At 31.7% G+C, this 24721-nt stretch overlaps 1 protein-coding gene and 1 pseudogene across 1 annotated transcript; one reads left to right on the plus strand and one right to left on the minus strand.

Annotated features, from left to right (window-relative positions):
* Positions 1-1404: 1404 nt before the first annotated feature.
* LOC133694432 (14-3-3-like protein D) lies at positions 1405-1895 on the minus strand (annotated as a pseudogene).
* A 13627-nt stretch (positions 1896-15522) lies between these two features.
* On the plus strand, positions 15523-17154 carry LOC133694158 (GATA transcription factor 18-like). Its single transcript, XM_062115617.1, has 2 exons — positions 15523-16413; positions 16518-17154. Exons 1-2 carry the CDS (start codon positions 15946-15948, stop codon positions 16812-16814), a joined length of 765 nt encoding a protein of 254 aa, XP_061971601.1. The 5' UTR covers positions 15523-15945; the 3' UTR covers positions 16815-17154.
* The last annotated feature ends 7567 nt before the right edge of the window (positions 17155-24721 follow it).

Here is a 24721-nt window from a genome sequence, read left to right on the forward strand (position 1 = left end):
ATTATTTTTTTTTTATGTTAGCTTGATTAGTACTATATATATATATATATATATATATATATATATATATATATATATATATATATATCATGCAGGAATATTACATAACCAAAAATACAGTATGGTAAATTTGAGACTGTCATAATAAAAATTTTATCAATAAAAACCTAAAATGGTATCCGGAAGTTAATAGAACTGGAGGGTGCTCGATTAATTAAATATGTTGCATAGAAAAGTACTTCTTTTTAATAAAATAATGGCATATGAGCTTTTATTAATCAAGACAACCTTTAATAAATATTGATTTTGTTTCCCTTAGCATCCATCGAAACAAGTAATTTCTTAAATAGTTTCACGTACTTTCAAATACTGTCAAAGTTTTGAACTATGATGCTCTTCCCTGTTATCACTACGGAGAACCTAGACTTGTTGGGATTCTATCATTTTATAAAAATTTTGAAATAAGATTTTTTCTTACCTTTGGATCTTATAAAATCCACTCAGGTCATGTTGGTACAATAATCAATAAATTTAACAAACCAATATGATCCTAGACATTTGAATGTATAATAACAAATAAACATGAGTTTTTAGTCAAATTTTATGGAAACAAAGCATAATGATTCTTTTCCATTTCACAAACATCATATCAAAAACTAGAAACACGATTTCTTTTTCCAAATAAACTAGAATATGGTTTTTTTAGATAACCAAATAAAGCATGCCCCAAACATGAATGTCATAACTAGATTTCAGTCATCTTCTTTTTCCTTCAATAACAATCTACTATTAAAACTTGATATAACCTATCAAATATTTTTAACATTAAGTCTAAGTAATATTGCTTCCCTTGCTTAATACCATAACAAATTGTCTACATGTTTCAAATGTCCTTAAACACAAAATATTCAAGCTAAAAAACTATCATATAAGATAAAGCTAAGGTTATTTAGGAATTTGACAACATGTTATAATCTAATAATGTAACAATTATAACATAATCCAAATTCAAAGTATCAGTAAAGGTAAAAAAACCTTCCCCTATAATTGGGGTTAAAGTACCATTAATAGTAGAAACAATTTTTTATAACAATGAATTAAGATATGATACATGTCTAGATCCAAATATCATATAGTTGCACTAGAATTAATTAATCATGCACTATTAGAAATAATGCATAAATATTTAAAACATCCATTATTATCTCCAACTACTTTCGATGCTAAGGTTTTTTCAACAACAATATCCTTTTTCAACAATTATTGCAATAGAGATCTTCTTGAAATACTTCTTACATGAATTATAGGTATGTTCCACCATTTTGGATATCTTACAAGCTCATAACATCAACTTTTAGTATGACCCAATTTAATTACAATGATTACATTTATAAGTAAACTAGTTCAATTTAAAGTTATTGTATCAATCTCATATGTTTTAGGTGATTGATTTACTATCTGTTTCCTCTAATTACCGCTCTTGAATTCTACTATATACTAATAATAATCACCTTTCATCTTATAGGAAAACGAAAAGGATTTTCTAGCTAGAAATGATGGAATAAGATGCTTATCAATTATAGCTATAATATCATTACAAATATTGATTAGCTCTACTTCCACCTTATTCCTGTACTATTTTATCCTTTTAACATTGGTTTCATTCCCTTTCGACTCCTTTTTTTGCTTAATTAATGAGAAGATTCTCATGATTCCCTCCTCGTACCAATCATATTCTTGTAACCCATAAAGAGTAAATATTTATCCTTTACTATTTATTCAACATTAAAATTTGTTATTTGTTTTATTGAATCTACCATTTCATTGTATTGTTCAACTTGCTTAACGAGCTTAACAATGTAAATAAAGTTCTCGTGATCTTTTGATGAATCCATATTTACTGTTAATCTCTCTCTTTCTCTCTCTCTCTCTCTCTCTAGTTAAGATTCCCAAATCAATCTTAAAATAACATATATAATTTTTTTTCTCTCTTTTTGTGTGAATCACAAAATCATTGTTATTGTTCACAGGAAATAAACACTAGTTAGGTTGCTCTAGATCTAATCTTTACTATTTAGATTATTGAATGTCATGTCTAATTATAAAATCACGAACAACTCTAATCAAATCATTTGATCTAAACTGATGGATCTCCAATCATTGTATTGGAAAAATATGAATTTTTCATATCTCTCTATTATATTCTCTAGAAAATCACATGCAAACACAATATATTTCTCTTAATATATAAAAAAGAGAATGACTCGATGTTTTTTTCTAGAGGACTCAAAGACTTCAAAAAAGAAAAAAAAAGACAACAATAGAAGAAAAATTAAGGGTTCAAAGATTTTAGAAACTTAGCTTTAATACAATGTTTTAAATCACTAAGAAACTTCTTAAACATAGTGATGTATTCTCGAGTATATCAATCATGAAAATAGATACCAATGTTATCATCCTCTAACTCGACAAATAATTATCATAATGGATGTTATTTCTTATGAAGATATCATGTATTTTTTTCTTAAGCCTGAACTTTGGAAGGGTTATCAAAAGGAAATTTAGACTCTAATTATGATTTTTTTAGACATAAATTTATATTTCAAGAGTGGCAATTCAAGCTACACTAGATAATTATGATTTTTATTAGACAAATGTTAGATAATTTATATTTCAAGAGTGACATAAATTTATATTAGACAAATGTTTTTAATCATTAAGAAAATACACTTGTATTTTTTTAGTGGGAGAATGAGAAATGTATAATATATACAATACTAATAAAGCTAACGTAAAAATAAATTATAAAAAAAATCAGGAACTTAATGATTAGAAAATTAACTCTAAATCCCTAAAAAAAATGAGAAATCTCAACAAAAAGTACTTCTCATGCTACGCTGTGTGTCAAACCAAATTTATTTATTTTTAGTGAAAAAAAAAAAGTTACAATCGCAAGGAACTCTTTAGCATTGTCATTAAACCCGACTAAATAAGTCAACCTTGAAACCTTCCGACCAACTCTCTGCTTAGCTTGGGCTTCAAAGTATTTGGGCGCTTGTTATTTTCTACTATTGATGACATGAAAGATGATAGTATTTTAGAACATATAAAACATGAGTCTGACATTATTTTTTCGAGGTCGAGCATATTTCACTCTCTTATTATGTTTGATCAGGCCACACTTAAGAACTTTTGTGCCATTTTATTCCTTGCTTTTCTTGTATTGTCGTCTCTCCCCCATTCGGCCTTTACTGGGCTAAGTTGGGGTAAAATTAGGGATCAAACTTAATAGTTATTATAGAATCATGGATAAAATTGAACCACGAGAAAAAAAATTATAAGAGTTATTTAAGAATCAACATTAAGATTGAAGAAATATTAAAGAATCAGGATCAAGGAGCAGAATCCGATCCATCCATTTGTTTCTTCTCTACATCGATGGCGCATGGCTCCACGTGCTGGTAGTGATAGTGGCGCGTGGAGCACACGTGCCGCCACTATTCCATCACTTCTAGGAGCTTTCCAGTACTGTTCTTGTGTTTCTAGCAATTTCTCTAAATTATTTTGTGAATTTTATGAGGTTCATTTTGCAAATTTTAAATTTTTAATGTGTGTTTGAATTATTGTTAAAAATGTAGTAAAAAAAGAATGTGTGTATGTGTTGCATTATTTTACATTACTTTCTTTTAGAATGTGTTAAATAAATGATAAAGATAAAAGATAAAAATAAAAATTAAATAACTAAATGTTTTAATTGCATATGATAAAAAAAATACTAAAAAATATTTTTGCATGTTTAAAAATACACAAAGAATTGTATGGATTTTACAACCAATTTATAAAATTTTAAAGGATTTTATTCTATATTTAAAAAAATATTAAAAACTTATTTTTTACAAGAAAAGATATTATTTATTTTTAATATAAAAATACAAAATCTCCACATATTATTGGAAATAATATACCTCATTCACTTCTAGAAATGTTGCTAAAATTAGTTGTTGAAACCATAGTTGCAATTTTAAGAGAAAAAATCTTTTCTATTATATATGTTTGTGTCAGTAATTTATATACGAAAGGTAATTGTACTTAAGGTATAATTATTATTAATATAAATATATTATACATATTTGAATTTTATGATAATAAAACCTTGCAAAACTTTCTATGTAAAATTATCGTTAAAATATTTTTATTTCTATAAAACTTCAAAAATAATTTGTTCATACAAAAAATTAAAAAAACCAAATTGGTTCATGGTGTAAATGAAAGTTAGATATTTGATTTATTTTTTTTAGAATTTGTTTTGGGGTTTTAATGATACAGAACTATTTTGATGGTTGTTAGATATATAATATTATTTTAGAAGGGGGATGGTTTGGTAATTATACTTATTTTAATGATACGGAATTAGCTTATGTTTTTTTTTATGCTTTTTAAGAATATATTTGTTTTAAAAATATTAAATTAATATTTTTCTAATGTATTTTAATATACTAATATTAAAAAAAATCTTTTAAAAATTATTTTAATAGGTGTTGAATTAAAAAACACTTCTTAAAAACACGTTGTACATCTCTTTTTAATAGCAAAACATGCACTAATTAACCTGTTGCTTATTCAAGATGATGTCTAGATCCTGTTCTGTTGTCCATCTCTTTTTTTATCCCTTTTTTTGTAATAGGATTTGAAACATATAAATCTCCTTGTAAGAGAAGAATAACATGTAATTTTTCATCGCGAATTCACCCGAGTGAGCTTTTTAGGGCTCGCAGGTAGATAAAAATAGAAATACCATTTCTCCAGATGGTCGAGAATAGAAAGTACCATGGAGCACTGTTCTGTATTTCATCGTTGAGTGATGAAGAAACCGTTCTCTACACACACAAAAACAGAAAAAGAAAAAGGAATTCGGACTCCGAATCCAATAAGCTGGCAATTCTTCAAAAATCCCAGTGTGGCAAGACATCCCAATGACTTGGATATTTGTGGGTTTCTTAAAGAGTGATTCCTGATTCTGCATGTGTCACACTTTGAGGTGCCATATCGGCAAAAACCCACAGGACAAGCTGCCATGACGGGGTACGTCATTGTTAAATATTATAAAGCTTTCTGCCGTCACTCTGACTGTAGGCTTTTCCTTCAAGGGAAATATATAAAGAAACATGCAGGCGGAGGGGGGAATTGGCATATGAGGCAGAGCAGATTCGCCAAGGAAATTAAAGCAATGCAAAATCTGCTGTACATCAAACAATACTTCATGATCATACGTCAGGCATTGGTCCAATCATAAATGACCGAGGAAGCCAAGTTCTTAGAAATGAGAGTGTTTATATATATATATATATATATATATATATAGTAAATTTCAAAAAAATAAAAATAAAAAAACTCAAATCAAAATATCAAGAAGCCAGGAAAAATCAAAAGATTTAATCTAAATATATAAATTCCAAAAACCCTTATTAGATATATATATATAAATTCATTTCCAAGACTTCATCTAAATTTAATCCTTTTTTTTAATAATGTATAAAGTGGTTTGATGATACTTCTTAATATTAAACTAAAAAAATAAATTGTATAAATCACCAATGACATCAATAAATAATATACATAATCATTTATTGATGATTGTAGCATCTAGATTCGTGGCTTAGCGGTCTTGGTAGGGAATTTCTTGCCTCTAAAATCTAGGTTCAAATCTTTGTGTGCACGTCTGTCATCTCCATAATGTCTTATCTATCTACTAGGCTTGCAGGGTGTTCAGTGGGTCCAGGGATTAGTCGTGATGCGTTTAAGCTGACCTGAACACCCCGGGTTATTAAAAAAGAAAAAATAAAAAATAAATAAATGATATACATAATCAGTATATAAAGCAATCAATCCAAAGCTTTTCCAGGTAAAGATAATTAAGATGGACTTTTATGCTTGCTTCAGAAGAAGAAGAAGAACAATAATATATACCGATAATCTTGCCCACAAAATTAAGGTTGGGTGCCCTAATCTGAGAATTAAAATAATAGCCATAAAGGTAAAATACATAGTAAAAGACCATCATTATCTTCAGGCCGGTGACATATGCCCCATCATGAAATTTAGAATTTTGTTTCGGGATTTCAGATGTAGTACTGCAAAAAAGTTAAAAAAGATTCAAAGTATAAAAGAAAAAGAAATTATGGGACTGGAAGAAAAAAAGAGAGGATGAATTGCGTAAAGGGTTTGTACAAGAGCAAGACTAATGATTTATTTTGGGTTTTGGTTGAATTGGTTTTTTTTATCAAATTTTAAAAAATAATAATTCTTTTAAATAAATTTTTTAGTATTTTTAAATTTTTTAATGTATTAAATTAAAAATAAATTTTAAAAAATAAAAATAATATTTATTATTTTGATATATTTCTAAACAAAAAATATTTTAAAAAACAATTTTACTCACACTTCAAAATCAGATACTATAGTACTAGCTAGATCTGAACAAAGATACCTCCCTCAAATTTGGAGCATTCATCATGTTGTTGGTCAATAAATTCTTAACATATTTTCTGCCTTGCACAAAAATGTGTTTAGACCAGTCTTACAAGATCTCTTTTTCTTTATGTTACTATATAATTCCAAATATGATGCCTTTTCATGCAGAGATACTCCCGATCGGTGCTAATTAACCAATAGTGATTAATTAATTAAGTATATATGCTTAATAAAAAAAGTGATCAATTGAGTGAATTAAGAGACAAATCCAATTCTAAAGTTGCAAAGCATGCATGTGTTCGACGTGCATGATTACTTATTGATTCAGTGATAAAAAGGAAAAAAGAAAAAGAAAAAGAAAAAGAAAAGAACAATGTATATTTGGTGGGGGATTTTGAAACGAAAATTAAAAAATAAACAATAATGAAAATTAATCCGTGGCGACTGGAGAAAGAACTTGGAGAATGTCAAAAACAATTTGTAAATTAATACAGATCATCTCCATAATTTGTTTTTACGTCCCTGAAGATAAATTAGTGAGAGTTTAGTTACAAAATTAGAGTGATTTTTTTTTTGTCTCTAGATATTATTAACAAGGATAGCTTTTGTTTCTCGAAGGGGAAGCAACATATAGAGTTTTGCTTGGCCTAATTACATCGCTAGAATTTCCTTACAGGGATTATATTTGAATTGATTTGATTTGATTGGCGCAAGTTTGGATTAAATTCTCTAATTTATTTAAAAAATAGGATTAAATTCTATGTTACACATGTACGTGCAGTGTTAGGATCAAAAAATCACTACCTAATTGTTTGATTCAAGATCACTAGAAAACCCAGATAAATTAGTTTTATCTAAAATTCTAGGGTAATAGACTATATGTGGATAGGTAAGGTATTAATACTTTTAGCGCACCTTACTTAAGGTAAATTGTGTTGTGTGGTTTGAATATAGTTTAAAGGTGTTAAAGAGTTCCTAACTAGTGGTTCATCTATGGCTTAAAAAAGATATTTAGGCTCATGAATAAGTCTGACATTTTAAATTTATTATGAGCTTGTATGCCCAGGTAAATTCTTATTAGAAAAATCCATATAGGTTTCCTGGCAGGATTCACCTATATTGTAAGGCGAAAGTGTTTTTTACAACTCGTGTATCGTGATTAAAATATACTTCCAATTAAAATAGGTGAATATCCAAAATAATTATGAGAGTTTTCTAGTCAACTCCTAGTACTTAAATATCAGCCTACTAGTAGGTTCAATATTTATACCGGAATATTGATCATTAATTTTCATGAAATAGAATTTTTAGAGTTATTGAAATATTAACCATATTCTTAATGAACTTTACAAACTTATTGTAAATTCCAAAAAAAATGCAAACACTTTTTTTCTAAAACAATGCTAAAAACATTTTATTCTCCTATTGATAAATAAAATACAATTTTTGTAAGGATTGAGTTGTATGTAACAAGTTAAAATATTTTTTTGGTTCTTTTATTTATTATTATTATTTATATCTGTAAAGTCATGTTTGACAAAATCATCCTTTTCTTCCTTAGAAAGCTGCCAAAATAGACTTAAGTGTATGTTTGCAAAACACCCCCTAAAAAAAATCATTTACAAAAAATTGTCAAAACAAACAAAGTCTTAAGTACTTTACCCAAAACAAAACCAAACAGGTCGATCCAAAGACATTGGTTCAACTATAAACCGAACAAAAAAACTAAATCAAAACAAAAGTTTAAACTAAAAAAAAATCAAAGTTCTTTGGTTCTTGGTTTCTGATTTGTGCACTTGAATCCTTAATTGACAATCAAACTTTTAATTTTTTTCAATTTAGCCCTTGATTTGGTCAATTACAACCCCTACAATCACACTTCCTTTTTAATTTGGTTTTTTGTTTTGGATTTCTTCAATCGAGTCCTGAATTGCTCATTAAACCGCAATATTCTTACAATTAAGCCGCTGATTCATCTAATTAAACCTTTGAAAAAACCAATTAAGTCCCTAGACTATAATTTATTTCAATTAACACCTAAATTGACTCCAAAAGTGATTTTCCTTGCAATCAAGTCCTTAATTAGTAAGATTAATTAAGCCTTACAAAATTCTTATTGAGTCTTTACCTATCTGAATTTGTATTTTTTTACCTCAAATAAAAATATTTTTATCAATGGAGCCTTTTGTCAATCAAAATTGGGTTGTTAATTTCTCTAATTTTATACATTTTGATCCTCCAACTTTTTCACTTGTCATTTTGGTCCATCACCAGTAATTTGGGCAATCTTCTAAGCTTTCTTTATGTATATGCTCTTGTATTTTATTTTTTTTTCTATTTTTTTCTTGATATTTTATGGATTCAGAAGTGGATAACAAGATTATGTTTGATTTTAATTAGTTTGTAAAAGTACCATCAACTATAATTATTCGGAGCACATTAGTGCTATTGCATGACATTTTAATTTGCATTTGCAATAATTTAATAGAAGTATATAGTAAATACCTATGCAGCAATAATATCAACCACGTACGGTGATCTCTAAGAAGTAAGTACAACAATATGCTATATAAAATCACAATCTCACACTAGCTCCAGCTGGAAGTGGATGCTAATTAGAGAGCGCCGGTATATAGAAAAAGAAAACCAGTATCAGTTAAACTCTCTTTTAAGTCACAGAGCTACAGGCTTTAATTTAGACCACCACCTTAGAGGAGACAATCAGAGGTTACCAGAGGCCAGCTTAGAGGTGATGAATGCTGGCAAGAATTTATCTTTCATAGGACGGCCTATTAGGGGTCTCTCCTCTTGAGCCCTTTTTTCTTAACTGTTGGTCCATCCGGGTTCTTGCATGCCTCCTGCCTTCTCTTTTCTTACCAATTCCATTTAAATATCACAACTTTTGCCAAAGAAGATTCTGCCACCAACAACAGGAGATTCTGCCACCAACAACAGGATCACTAGACCAATCCCAAATACCCTTTCAATTAAAAAAAAAATTTAATTAGGAGTATACTGCTAATTCCAAACCCACCCCCAGAGAGAAACAAACATTCCGGTTGCATCTTGTCGCTTTTGAGGAATTAATGTTATCTTTTACGTGTTAGAAAAACATTGCTTCACACGAGAAATTTGATGGTATATATATATTTCTAATGTAGAGAATGTCATTTGTTCATTGCATGGAGACAGATTTGGAGTAACTTGGTTTCAGTAACTACGTACTATATCATATTATCATCATATAATTATTTATACCAACAATTTTAAAGATTTTCCAATTTTATTTGGCTTTCTCGTTTGTCTTTTTCTGAATCTCCTAATTCCTTAGAAAAATCTTGCTCATCAAAATCCTACATCACCACGAAACACTATCCAAGGGTTCGATTTGATTTTTATAAAAAAGAGTAACGAAACCAAAATTTAAAAAAAAAACCGAAACTGATTCAAACCGACCGATTTCGGTTCGGTTCGGTTTTTTTCATAAAAAACCGGTTCAAACCAGTTTAACTTGGTTTTTTCTTTAAGGCTCGGTTTTTTTCGGTTTGGGTTCGGTTCGATTTTAGATTTATAAAACCGAAACCGAACCGAAAAGGCCAGTTTTTTTAAAATTTTAATTGATTTAATCGGGTTTTTTTTACGGTTCGGTTTTTTCGGTTTTTTTCCAGTTTTCTTGGTTTTTTCAGTTTTTTGATTTTTTTACTCACCCGTAATCATAATTAACAACAAAGATCTAAAATAACAACGCGAATGACAATGATTTTGTTATATATTCTTATATATGTCAATAATTCAAAAACCATGATTTTTCCATATCTATCATGTTCTCAAATTAGTAGTTACAATTGAAAAAACTCACATTTTTTACATTGAAAGAATATATGTGGATTGGTAATAGGAAAGAGGTAAAGATAGGGTTGTGATGTGCAATGATTTCTTAGAAAATTAAGAGATGTGGAGAAGAAAAGTGAGAGACAGCTAGAAAAATTAATTATTTTCTTAGAATTACTGACAATGATATAATATATTAGTTAACGAGACAAAATTATAACTTATATGATGTCACTGCTTATACTTTCAACAACCATAAAATTTTTCGCTTCACATTTGCATGCATGCACACGTGGCACCTCGATTAGTGATAGACATTATTATTATTATTATTATGATTATTATATTTGTTAGAGGTAAATACGATATTCTGCTAGCTTAACTAGTGCTTTACATACCTTGGAATCCAAAGAGGAAGAAGACCAAAAGGGTCCCACCAAATCCAACGAGCCACATAACATCATGATTAGTAAGCATGTAATGCTGTGTATATTTTGTGTGGATTCATGGGGTTTGTTTGCGAGGCGGTGAGCCTTAATTATTTTTTGGTTGGCATGATTAAGCAAATCCCAGGTTTCCACTTAAACAGATATCCTCGTTAATTACTCGGATTTATTGGCATTAGAGCAAATACACTCATCTCCACCGAGGACCACCACTCCCCCTCCCTTAACCGTGTAAACCAAACCTACATCACTGTCACCTTCTTTGTTCTTTCTTTTTTCCCTTCTCAAAACGATTTATCAGTAGCTAGGTTCATTAATCCTAGCTTGAAGCACTGCCTCATATATAAAATTGGATGTAATTAATTACAAACATGGTTAAAAAGAAAAGAATATTATTGTAACTTTGAGAAGACAAAAATTAAGAGGTGTTTAGAAGTGTTGTAGTAGTTATTTTTAAAAATGTTTTTTATTTGAAAATACATCAAAATAATATATTTTATTATTTTTTAAAAAAATAATTTTAATAACCGTATATAAAAATGATCTGATACACCAAAAGTAATTTGAAGAAAACAAAATAAAAATTCAAATCTTTTTTTTTTAAATTTTTATAACGTAAAAACAATCATCATCTAAGCCATGTATTGAAGCAATTTATTATTTATCAACTACATCAAAGAAATCTTAATTATACTGTTTTTTTTTTTATGTATCTAACATGAGTTAAAGTTACAATGAGAGCGTTAAGAATCAACTAAATTACACGAATAAAATCATTTTACTTGTTTTTCTTTAAAGTAAAGAGAGCAAGTGCTCCGTAACTTGAAGTTATGATAACAATTACTATAGTATTATTAAATTCCTTAGTTTGATGTGTTCGTTGTGGGGGTTCTTGACGTGTAAATGAGTCGCGTGGGTAAGTGAGAAAATAATTGGCATGTGCAGTGACAATGTAACACCCTCACACACACACACACACACACACACACACACACACACACACACACACACACACACATGCATAACATATTGTCTTTTGGTAATAGCTATATATCATAGTTTTCAAGTGGGGATGTGTTTTTTTCTTTTTTCGTAATTTACAAAGCGAATAAGAGGAGCATCTTTCGGAAAGCGGTGGTCGTCCCGTTTGTCGAACTATTAAGTCACCAATCTCTAGACGATCTGATTCTCTCTCTCTCTCTCTCTCTCTCTCTTGTGTCTGTGTCTTCATGTTGTTTTTTGAATCTTTTGATCGAATTGGGGTACTCGATATTCCAGAGGAGTTTGTTCGGTTTTGTGCCATAATAGATGTGGGGTCGTTTTTTTTTTTTTGTTAGTAGTAGTATATCATATATTTTTACCTTTTTTTTTTTTTTTGAGTTTCCATCTTTGACTCGAGATCTATGATCTCTTTCTCTCACATACACTTTTCTTTCTTTCTTGTAGTTCTAAGCTAGGAAGAGTTGTTGCTTGTTGCCTGTTGCTTTGATGATTGCGGAGTATCTAATGTGGATACCTTTATATCTGTCTCTTTGCTTTCTTTTGCTCTAATCAAAACTTCAGGATCTTCTACTACTAGCTAGCGATACTTATACCAGCGATCTTCCATCCACTAGCTAGCTTTTTGGGTGGTAGTGATAAGTAGTGTTTTTCTTTTCTTTTCTTTTTCACAGCAAGTATTTTTTTCTCCAACCACCGAAATGGTGGCTGAAAAAACTACATTTCTCATCAATATTCTTATTCTTAAATGATCCATTCATGGCCCGCTAATGAAAATCTTTGTTTCTTAACACAACCTTTTCTGAGAATAAATACGATGACAAGGGTTTGGAGATGGTAGGAACACATGCACGTTATGCTGACAGGGTTATTACAATCGTTAAAATTTTCTTTGGCTTTTGTTTGGATTTGTAGTTCACGTGATTCCTCTGCTATGTGTGGTACGAGTTCTGATTGATCGCTAGCTAGGATGTAATGGGAACTGGGTGTTTGATGGGGTCACAGTCACACACCATGGATTGATTATGAGATTGACGGATGGGATGGCCTGTAACAACTTACGGGGTGTTGAAGGGATGTTAGAGTGCTGCGGGTCAGTGTTCTGCTGAACAACATCTCATATACTGACTGACACATGATTGAGAATATTACATCACCCCAATCGCATATCATGGGATTTGATTAGCACTTTTCATTCAATTTCATGATCGAAGAATCCAAATTTTATATGAAATGTAGTTGATACCAATTAAAAATTATTATTTTAAAATATTATATCTATGGAAACATTAATTAAATTTCAATAATTATTTTAGTTATTTTATAAAATTCCCCTGAATTTAAATCTAATAAAAAAAGTTATTATAAAATTTATTATTTAGTTTGTTAATCTTACATTTAATTTAGTTAATAATTATAGAGAGTAATAAATTTTTCAATTTTAACAAAATTTTGTTAGAGTTTTTTTTATTTAAAAACTACATATATCCAAAGTTTTATTTTATTTAAAAATACCTGCAAATAATCAACACAACAAATTTTTACATTTCATAACCACATGTATTCTCAGGCTTTTCACTTAAAAACACAAATTTCAATTATTTGCACCCATCACATTCTTCAACTGTAATTCTATATAAGATTTGTGTTTCATGAAATAATAATGTATTATGATGATGAAATAACTTATACAATGATGATTGTAGGTTTGTAATGATGATGAGGTGTGGTGGTATTGATAGAGATGATGGTGGCAATAACAACTAGAATTATTAGATGGTATTTTGAATGAATTATTATTATTCAAAAAATATTTTACAAATTAAACTTTATTAGTTAAAAATAGTTTTTAAAAAGTAAATAAGTTTAAAGATTAACCATAAAATATATTATAATAAATAAATACAAAAAATATATATTTTTTCATGTAAAATATACAAAACGAACACTTCGTAGTGTTTTTCCTTATTGTCCTTAAGGAAACAGGTTGCTTTTATTGAAGAGATCCAAACCGAAAATGGTACAACAAAAGTTGTTTCATCCGTTATTAAAGCAAGTAGCATGAACAGCCATAGTTTTAAATATTTTTGGATATGAGATTATACATCTAATTAAATAACTGATTGTGGAATATCGGATTTAATCATACATATCATGAAAAGAATAAAAATTATATTATTGAAAAGTAAAAGACTTAAATTGGACATAAATGTTCAGTTTTGCCTCTAATGTGCTGGCTCTAGTTTTTCCCCTTATAATAAGCATTAATTTCATTTTTTAACAAGGAATAAAAACATAGTTTTTCCTTTTATTTTCTCAAAGAATAGTTATTGCTTTAGAACATGTTTGGGAATGCGGTGCAAACCGTGTTCTCAAAAAATTTAATTTTTTTTGTTAAAATTTAATATGGTTTATATATTTTGGATCGTTTTGATGTGCTGATATCAAAAATAATTTTTAAAAATTAAAATATATTTTAACACAAAAAATTATTTGAAAAGTAACCGCTAACATACCGTAAATTACCTTTTAAAGTGACATGTTAGATACATGATATAATGTATCATTAACATCTTAACAATCTCGAGATTCGAAAATAGCAGCTGTACTTGACTTGTTAATTTCATATATCTGAATTGTTAAGCAAAAAAAAAAATAAAAATATGGGGCAATTTGTATTACGAAATACTTTTAATCAAGCTAGGAGTCCAATTTTCCACGCAAAGGGCCTGACTGGTGTAATTAGCAGTGTCCCAAGCAACAAGAATTATAGTGGGTCCTGCAAACTTTATACTAAGCTAATTATGGTTTTTGAATATACCATGATATTTTTTTATTATTATTAATGTTAATGTTTGGATTATTTTATACATATTATAATTAATTTTATAAATTCTAAAATTAATAATCATATAAAATTTTATTCAACTGAGATTTGTGGGATAATAACCATGTTTATTTGCTATAAGCATTAATGGCGTGCTTGGAGCGTGGTGAATAGAGCAACTAGACGGCGAGTGAATGTGAAATGTGGGACTGTTCCATTTTCCTTGGGAGGCTGGCAGTCCAGTCCAGTGACAGAGGTAGAGAGAGGGAGAGGGGGGGGCAGGCAGAGATACGGATACGGACAGAGGTTTTTGGAGACTGTCTAATACTAATAGCATTACTAAGCAGGATAGAGAGGGTAGGGGGTCCTCGTGATCGGAGAAGGCAGATCCATGGAAGACTGTTCCCGCTAGTCACGTGGGTTCTTTTGACCATGAACACCCCATCTGCCCCCCTCTCCCTCCCCTCACATTGTTAAGGGCGCCCTAATATCTCACCACTCTCTCCATGCCTTGCACTCCATCCCCAATAATAATTTTTTATTTTTAAAAATTATTTTTAATATTATCAATATAAAAACATCAAAAAATATTAATTTTAAAAAAATAATAAAAAATTTTAATTTAAAAAAAAACACTTTTAAATATATATATATATATATATATATAATCTTAAAAGAAGTTGTAGTAACAGTATAATGATGAAGTGTACTGCCTACGCATGAACTTTCTCTCATAAACTAACAGATATATGAGTGTGATTTATAAGCTGACTCCTTGTGTATTTATTTATTTATGGATATTTAAATTTTGAGTGAGTTTTTGCTTCTCTCTTTTGCAAGAAGTGAGATCGGGTCCATGTCTGTCCATGTGTCTTTATAACAATCTTTACTATATACGTATATATATGCTATCTTCACTTGCATTTTACGACAACGTGGACTGCAGGTGCTGACTGGTATTTCACCATTTTATTAGCTTATAAAGCTACCAGACAATGCTTGTTCTCTCTCGCTCTAGCACCATATATTGAGCTCTCTCTTCGAAGTTTTTCCTCTTATTCAAACGCTATATTATTGCATCTCTCTCATTCTGGGAGGTTTACTGTTTTGGCATGTACTCTCTCTGTCACTTGCTAGCTACCCTCTAACAATAAACCTGCCATACTCCCCCACTTCTTCATTGCCTTAACCCTCTCCATTCCTCCTTCTCTTTCAATCTTGCAGAAACACAAGATAACCCATATTCATCTTTCATTTTTCTTTTGGTGCTCCATTCATCTTTCATCTTAATTGGCACCAGCCCAATTCATGTTTTGCCATTAACAAACACTGTTTAAAGAAATCGAGAGAGATAAGATCAGTGAGGTGACCATGATGCATAGGTGCAGTAGTTCTCAATGTAATATGGTAGGTTCTTGTTCGTGTGGTATGTATCATAGCCAAAGCAACTCCTTCTCCATGCTATTTTCCATGCCAGACCATCGCCAATCTTTTGATGAAACAGATATGTATCCTTTCACGCCTCCTTCGTCTTCTGTCGATTGCACTCTTTCTTTAGGAACCCCATCTACTCGTTTAAGTGAAGACGATGAGAAAAGAACTCGTCATGATCAACGCCGTTCTGGCTCTTGCATGTCTAACCATTGTTGGGATATTTTGCAAACCAAAAATGATTCTACACCTTATCCCCCTCAAGCCCATAAAACCAGCCGTGGAAATAATACTTGTCATGGTAGCAACAGCAACTTCGCCAATAACGATCCTCTCCTTGCTCGCCGATGTGCTAATTGTGACACAACTTCTACTCCTCTGTGGAGAAACGGTCCAAGAGGCCCTAAGGTATTTATCGATTCTGTGCCCTATTAGATATAATTAAATGTCTGTAAATTTTAGCTATAATTTATTTAGTGACGAATTCTAATTCTAATGTATGTGACTGGCAGTCACTTTGCAATGCTTGTGGAATTCGGTTCAAGAAAGAAGAGAGAAGGGCAACAGCCGCAAATGCAAGCAATGCAAATGCAAATGCCTCAGGAGGAATGGAGCAGCACTATGGTTATCATCAAAACAATTCATGGGTTCAGAACCAAAAAATGCCATGTTTCTCTCCAGCAAATGAATTCAGTTTCATAGAAGACAATGATCGAGATTCTGATACTGGCAATGTTCCATTCCTTTCTTGGAGACTCAATGTCACAGATAGGCCTAGCCAGCTTGTTCATGACTTTACAAGATACTGAAAAAATCGACCGAAGACAAAAAAGCAAAAGAAAGAACGAACGGTCAAGATCATGAAATATTGGCAAGTGATTTCAAAACATAAAACGATGTTGGTGATGTTGATGGTTATGTTATATGGACCATATATACAATGGTCTTGTCAAATTCTTTTTTCTTTGATTGGTTTTATTTTATTTTTCTTCTTTTCTTTAGCTTCCTTTTCTCCGTTCTTACATGGATGGAGTGAAAACGGGATAATTCTATGTTCTTAGTTGCTTTTCTTTTAGGTCTTCTTCTTGGTAATCTCTAACTTTTTTCCCCTCTTTCAGTTACATAAACCTTTCTGCTATTTCACTTTCACTTCTTTCCCAGGTTTACTAATCAAATGAGATGTTGATACATCACATATGTTTCATGATCGATGAACATGATAAACAAAAAATATTGCAACCTTGAAGTTAATTTGATCAACAATTTATACAGTAGTAGTAATAATAGTAATGATAATAATGATAATAATGTACATGGTCATAGTCATACTCCTATATATTATAGTACTCTAGCTTATGACTATGTAATGTGAACTGAAAGTTTTACCTGAACAAGAAGCTGTGTGTGTTGGTGGCATGTTGATCACTTTCATGGATTTCACAACTGAGAGAGATATTCAGCTGATTGTCCAATTACAACGTTGATCAGGGATCAATGTGCTCTTCTGAACCAGGCAGTACTGTGCTTGTTCAGAACATGGAAATGGGTTTGTCCTCTTACGATAGTGTCTGTTAAATTTGACCGTCAAACTGGACTCTAATGAAGAAAATTGAACACCCAGGTGGCGTTGTCTGATTTGTATTTTTCTGGGTCTTTTTCTCTCAGCACTTAAAAACTGGTTCCATGTCAGTGATAACTGATGATATCATTACGTTGTTCGCAGCATTTTCAATAATTTCAAATCGTATATACTGTGTGTTAACGGGATAAATTGTTGTAAATAAATAACAATTATATTTGTTGTTGTAGTCCTGGCATTTGTTGGCAAGATTCTTACACGGGCCATATCTATCTATTTCAGAATAATTTGATTGGCTGATGCAGAATTAACCTAGTTTATATATGTTTGGTTTATTTTATGTAAGGAGATATTATTTTACTGAATTTTTGGGTCAACAAATATAATGTTAAACTCGTATTTTCTTGTTTAATTCCCACATCAAACAGAGAGAAAGGCAGAAGTTGCATAAAGTAGCTAGGAAGAGTCAATACTGAGAAACACTCTGATTTCTAGATTCCAAAATATTAAAAGAATGAGATCAAGCACTATATTTCTGTAAGTTGTGTATAAATATTAGTAATTCAAACGATCCATCTGATATACTTTTCATGTGATCTACCAGGCAGGCTATTATAATCTTAAGTGGGCATTTAAAAAATGACAGTAAATGAGACAGACAATGTGTTGTAGAGGCACGTAAGACTTGGATTTCAACATTTACGAGGATGGAATTGTTGTCATGTGGTTCACAATGTTTTAAACAACGTCGAGTCTCGAATCCAGAACCTACCTTATAAAAATGGCAGATATCCCTCCCACTTTCTTATCTAGAATGAGAGATGGCAAGGATTAATCTCTTGACGTCGGTTTGAATCGGTTTCTCTCTGTCTGGGTACTCGACAGCTAACTCTTAGCTAGGGTTGGGCAATCAAAACCAATGTCGCCTTTTAAAAAAAGCTAGTATTGTGCGTGTTGGTTTGTAAATTAGGCCCCAAGTTTGAGTCAAACTAAGACAGGTTTTTATAGCATGTTTGGGAAGAGGGTGATTGGATTTGAAGGCCGGGGAAGGAAATTAAAAGAAAAAGGAAAAAAAAAAAATGAGACGTCCATGAGGAGAGAGGAGAAGAATTTACTAATCGTTCTTGCTTCGAGATACTTATTCATGGAGGGGAAGAAAATATTTTTAGTCCCCCTTCTACTCAATTCATTTCTTAAAAATGTCCCATCTCCTAATTGAGGAGTGAAGAAGCAGAATTTTGTGATATTTATTTTATACACACACACACACACACTCTATAAATTATAATCCTACCTTTTCTTCTGGACAACTGATCTTCTTGAGCTTATATATGTAATTTTATAATAAATGGGAGGGGAAAGGGGAAGTATTTAATTCAATTTTGTCAACACCACTCCAGTCATCATTTGGATTTTGTTATTGAAACGAATTTCTGAGGGCTTGATTCTAGAGTGGTATTTATATGTATATACTTGTAGGATCCGCAACTTTAATCGATTCATGTGTTTGATGTAAATTAGACGTGGATCCGTGCAATTTCCACCATTTAGAATATGAGATCGTTATAAAATCATCATGGTTTTATAATCATGGAATCCATATAAAACAAAATTGGAAAACCAACTATTATGTACTAAATATTGAAAGCCAAAAATAATAATAAAAAAGTATTAATTAAAAGATAAAATTGCCTCTAATACCAAATTATTACAATGAAAAAACCAATATAAGTGTTGTTTTGCTTTCAAGGGTATTCTAGTAATTTAACTAAGCAAAAAGGCTGTAAAAAAACATTAATACTCTCAATCAATTAAAAAATGTCTATTACAGAGTAATTGAAAGAAGGTCAGTGGAATTTTCTGAAGGACAAAACAATAAATTTATTATTTCAATCCACAATAATATATCTTGATTAATTTTTTAAATATTGATTAATTTTTTAAATTGTAATCTGTGAAATCGTAAACTCGGGTTCAATTAAGAAATTCAATTCTCAACCAATTTAATATTAAAAGATGAAATTAAAAAAAAATTCAATTTAAAAAATTTACCATAGCAAAAAATAAAAATAAAAAGAATGAATATCAAATCTAAAAGCATAATAAACAAAAAAGGATGAAATTGAATAAAAAATCAAATTGAAAAACCATCTCAAATAGATAAATAAAAAACAACATTCAAAAGAATAGGGATCTAATTCGATAGACTAAAAAATTGGAGGATCAAATTGAAAAAAAATATAATTTTAGAAATTAATTAAAATAAAAAATAGGAATACAAAAAAAAAACCAAATTCAAAAAAAAAAAACTCAAAGGGTTGATCTACAAATTTGAAGGATGAACGTCGATTTTTAGGAAAAGAAAGAAAACAAAGAGAAAAAATGAAGAAAAGATTGTCAGCGTCGAATTGAAGATTTGTTTACCACATACACTGTCTAAGAAGAGAAAGAAGTCTAAGACAAATCAAATGAAGTGTGAGAATAATGGTTTCGACTACCAAAGTAAGTCTTAAGCACCGTGCTATCAGGTTTGTTTTTGGTTTTCAATTATTTATTGAGAAGTATTTTGTGTTTTTTGTGTTAATTTGTTTTACTCGTATTATTAAATTAATCAAAATTCTTGAAAATATTTGAATCTATGACCTAATATCAGATTTTCCTTAATCCATTTAAAACACTATCATTATTTGGATTTTTTTTATATATTAAAAAAATTAAGCTAACATGTCACTACCAGAAATTCGCTAAATACCAACGGATTTACCGACGGAATATTTCTGTCGGAATTTTGAGGTCGAAATTACCGACAGAAACTTTCCGTCTGTAATTCAGTCTGTAATTACCGATGGAAACTTTTCCGTCCGTAATTCAATCGGTAAATACCGACGGAAAATTTCCATCGGTAGTTACCGACTGAATTACGGATGGAAAAGTTTTCGAATTTTAAAAAAAGGCGGGTCGCTGACATGGAGGTTTTGGTTGGTTATTTTTTTCTGACGGCAGCACCAATGGATTCAAAACGACAGCCCGTACAGTGCCCGTACAATGATGCGACCGGTTCGCCGTTTAAATTACCGACGGACTCACCGAGGGATTTGAAATGGAAGATCCGTACGGTGACGTGTCTATGTTTCCGTCAGAATCACCAACGTAATAACCGACAGAGTTTCCGTCTGTGAAACCGTCGGAAAAAGTTAATATATGACAGCTATGCCGACCCTCTCATCCCCTATTTCTCCTTCTTCTTCCTCATCCCAACTCTCCCCATCTGCAAACAACCAGCCCCCCCTCCCAAAAAAAAAATCTTCCTCATATCAGCACAACAAGTTATATTTCTTGAAGTTTTGTGGTCACAGCATCCGTGTTCTGATTTACCGACGGATTTTATCAATTTTTATAAGTAATTATATCTTTTTAAATTTTAAGATTTAATTAAATGTCAATTTTATTGTTTTTTTAGTATATGTATTTTGTTAGTAGATGTACATATTTTATTGTTATTTCTCAAACAAACTTGTAGTATATGAATGTATAATTTTGTACCTGTTATGGTTTGTTTTAGATTTTGTAAGATTGTATTTGTTTGTAAATTGTTATTTCTTTATGGAATTACCGAATTACATGTGCTATTTTGAAATAATTAATAGCTTGCTTAATGGGCCCGTTTAAAGTTTTATCAATGGTATTGCGGAGTGGTAATTTCTATAAATTTATATATTTTAATTCGTATGGATGTTGATAAATGATAATGAATATTTAATATTTATGAGAAGTTGTGATTGGTTTGTTGGATAATCTCGAGGTAAAGTAATATTTTTACAAGTTTATTTACCTAACTTAGTTAATTAATACATGATGTCATCATAATTTTATAGAGGTTCGATATAAGTCATGGATGATCGTTCATGGATGTATCGAGATTCACCCCAAGGATTGCGGAGGATGGATTATTGTAATGAGGTTCAGGGTTTTATTAATTTCACAACATCTATTCCCAGAAATTTTACTGGAAGCGGTATTAGGTGTCCATGTAGGAAGTGTGAAAATAAAACGTATCTGCATCCAGATGTTGTAATGATGCATCTTCTACACAAAGGGTTTATGGAGAATTACCAGTGTTGGTATGCACATGGAGAAGTATTTGTTAGCGAGAGTGAGAGGAGAATGGAAGAAACGGTGGTTGGGTCTACTTCTAGTGCTAGCAACGTGCATGAAACGACAAATGACAACACTAATCCTTACAGAAATATGGTTATGGATACAATGAGAATGAATCAAGGTAATGGCAGTCAATGTCCAATCGTAGAAGAAGAACCTAATGCAGATGCAGCTAGGTTTTTTGATTTGTTGAAAGATTCTGACAAACCATTATGGGATGGCTGCACGAACCACAGTAAATTATCGACCGTAGCATTTTACCTAAAGGGAACAGGCTGAAAGAGAACTTCTATGCTGTGAAGTCCATGATGAAACCCCTCGGTTTAGGATATCAGAAAATTGACATGTGCCCTAACTTCTGCATGTTATACTACCTTGAAAATGCTGAGATGAACGAGTGCATGACATGTGGGCATTCCCGTTACAAACCTAGAACTGGCAGGGGAAAGACTCTAGTGGTATATAAAAAACTTAGATACTTCCCGATCACACCTAGACTGCAGAGGTTATTCATGTCACCAAGGATTGCTGAGCACATGACATGGCACTAAGCACACCATGCAGTTGATGGAGTGATGGTTCATCCTTCTGATGGCGAAGCGTGGAAACGCTTTAACAGTGTTCATCCTCACTTTTCAGCTGAATCAAGGAATGTGCGTCTTGGGTTGTGTACAGACGGATTCAACCCATTTGGGTCATTTGCTGCTCCTTATTCTTGTTGGCCGGTCATACTCACAGTTTATAACTTGCCACCGGGAATGTGTATGAGGCCGGAGTTCATGTTTTTATCTACTGTCATACCCGGTCCAAGAAGCCCGGGGCGGAATATAGATGTTTGTCTTCGACCGTTGATTGATGAGTTGGCGCAGTTGTGGTCCTCTGGAGCTTTGACTTATGATATATCGAGGAAACAAAATTTCATTATGAGAGCGGCATTGATGTGGACTATCAATGATTTTCTAGCTTATGGAATGCTTTCTGGTTGGAGCACGCATGGGAAACTCGCATGTCCATATTGCATGGAAAACAACAAGGCATTCACGCTAGCAAATAGAGGCAAAGCTTCTTTTTTTGACTGTCACTGTCGCTTCTTGCCACTTCATCACAGGTACAGAAAGAACAGAAAAGATTTCTTTGTTGGGAGAGTTGAAAAAGATGTTGCATCCCCGCGTCTTTCTGGTGAAGAATTGCATGATGTTGTCTCAGAGTACGGTGACATTGTGTTTGGCCTTCAATCAGGTAAGCAAAAGTTTCATGGTTTTGGTTTGACCTATAATTGGGTAAAGCGAAGTATCTTTTTTGAGCTTCCTTATTGGAAGACCAATCTGCTCCGCCATAACCTTGACGTCATGCACATCGAAAAGAACATGTTTGAGAATATTTTCAACACCGTCATGGATGTGAAGGGGAAGACAAAGGACAACATCAAGGCTAGATTGGATATAGCTTTATATTGTAACCGTAAAAATATGGAGTTGGTTTATGATGAGTCACGGGTCGCAAAACCAAGAGCAAGCTTCGTGTTAGAGAAAAACGCACAACTGCTAGTCTACAAATGGCTTAAGAGTTTGCGTTTTCCGGATGGACATGCATCGAACATATCAAGGCTGGTTAATATAGAGGACTGCAGATTGTATGGAATGAAGAGTCATGACTGCCACGTGTTTATGCAAACACTCATCCCATTAGCTTTTCGTGATTTGTTGCCAAAGGGAATATGGGATGCACTCACGGAGATAAGTCATTTCTTCAGAGATATATGCTCCAGCAAGTTGAATGTTGATCACATTGAGAGGCTTCAAACGAATATCATCGAGACACTATGCAAACTTGAGATGATATTCCCTCCATCATTTTTTGACTCAATGGAGCATCTCCCTATACATCTACCGTTCGAGGCAAAAGCTGGAGGACCAGTCCAATATAGATGGATGTACCCATTCGAACGGTTAGATATTACAGTTGCACTGTAATTCATATATAAAAGTATTTTCTATGTTTTTCTTAATTGAAAATACTTAATTAATTCAATACAGGTACTTGTTTAATCTCAAGAAAAAGGTTAAGAACAAGGCGCATGTTGAGGCTTCGATATGTGAGGCCTATATTGTTAAGGAGATCTCAACATTTATCTCGTACTATTTCGAACCTCATCTGAGAACGAAAATCAATCGCGTTTTACGGCATGATGATGGCGGTGAAGTGCCTTCCAGTGGGAACTTGTCAATATTCTCCAATACTGGACGACCCACACCTAAAAATGCCGTAAAAGGAAGATATTTGTCGAAAATAGAGTTCAAACAAGCACACAACTATGTTCTATTTAACTGTGATGAGCTGAGACCTTTTATTCAGTAAGTTTATACTAATTAAACTTTGTTAGTAATATACTGTTCATTATATATTGTAATATCATACACTCATTATCACTTGCAGGCAACATCGTCAATATTTGCTCTCCAATAACTCACAGCTGATCGAATCCCAGATCTTTCAATTACAAGATGAGCAGTTTACCACGTGGTTCAGAACACATGTAAGCACTATCACAAACTCATTCTAGCTTGTAAAATTACTGTACGTATGCATGTCATTACGAGATTCTCATTCATTTACTGTTTATTGATGTACATTACATACAAGGTTTATCAAATGGGAAGGAGTGCACCTAAGTCATTGTCTTCACTAAGCCTGGGGCTTGAAAGAAAATGTAAGTGCTCCAACGGGTATTTTGTCAATGGATATGTTTTCCATACTGAAGAATACGGGCAAGGAAGAAAGACATACAACATCGGTGTTTGTGTTAAGGGATCCACTAGTAGTGAGTTAGAAGTTGACTACTATGGTAGATTAGAAGAGGTCGTCGAACTGCAATATCATAACGAGCAGAATATAGTGTTTTTATTCAAATGCTATTGGTATGACACGACTGACAGAGGAATCAGAGTTGATCTGCACTATGGCCTGGTCGAAATCAAC

Source organism: Populus nigra, chromosome 5 (genome assembly GCF_951802175.1).
Source record: "Populus nigra chromosome 5, ddPopNigr1.1, whole genome shotgun sequence".
Taxonomy (NCBI): Eukaryota; Viridiplantae; Streptophyta; class Magnoliopsida; order Malpighiales; family Salicaceae; genus Populus; species Populus nigra.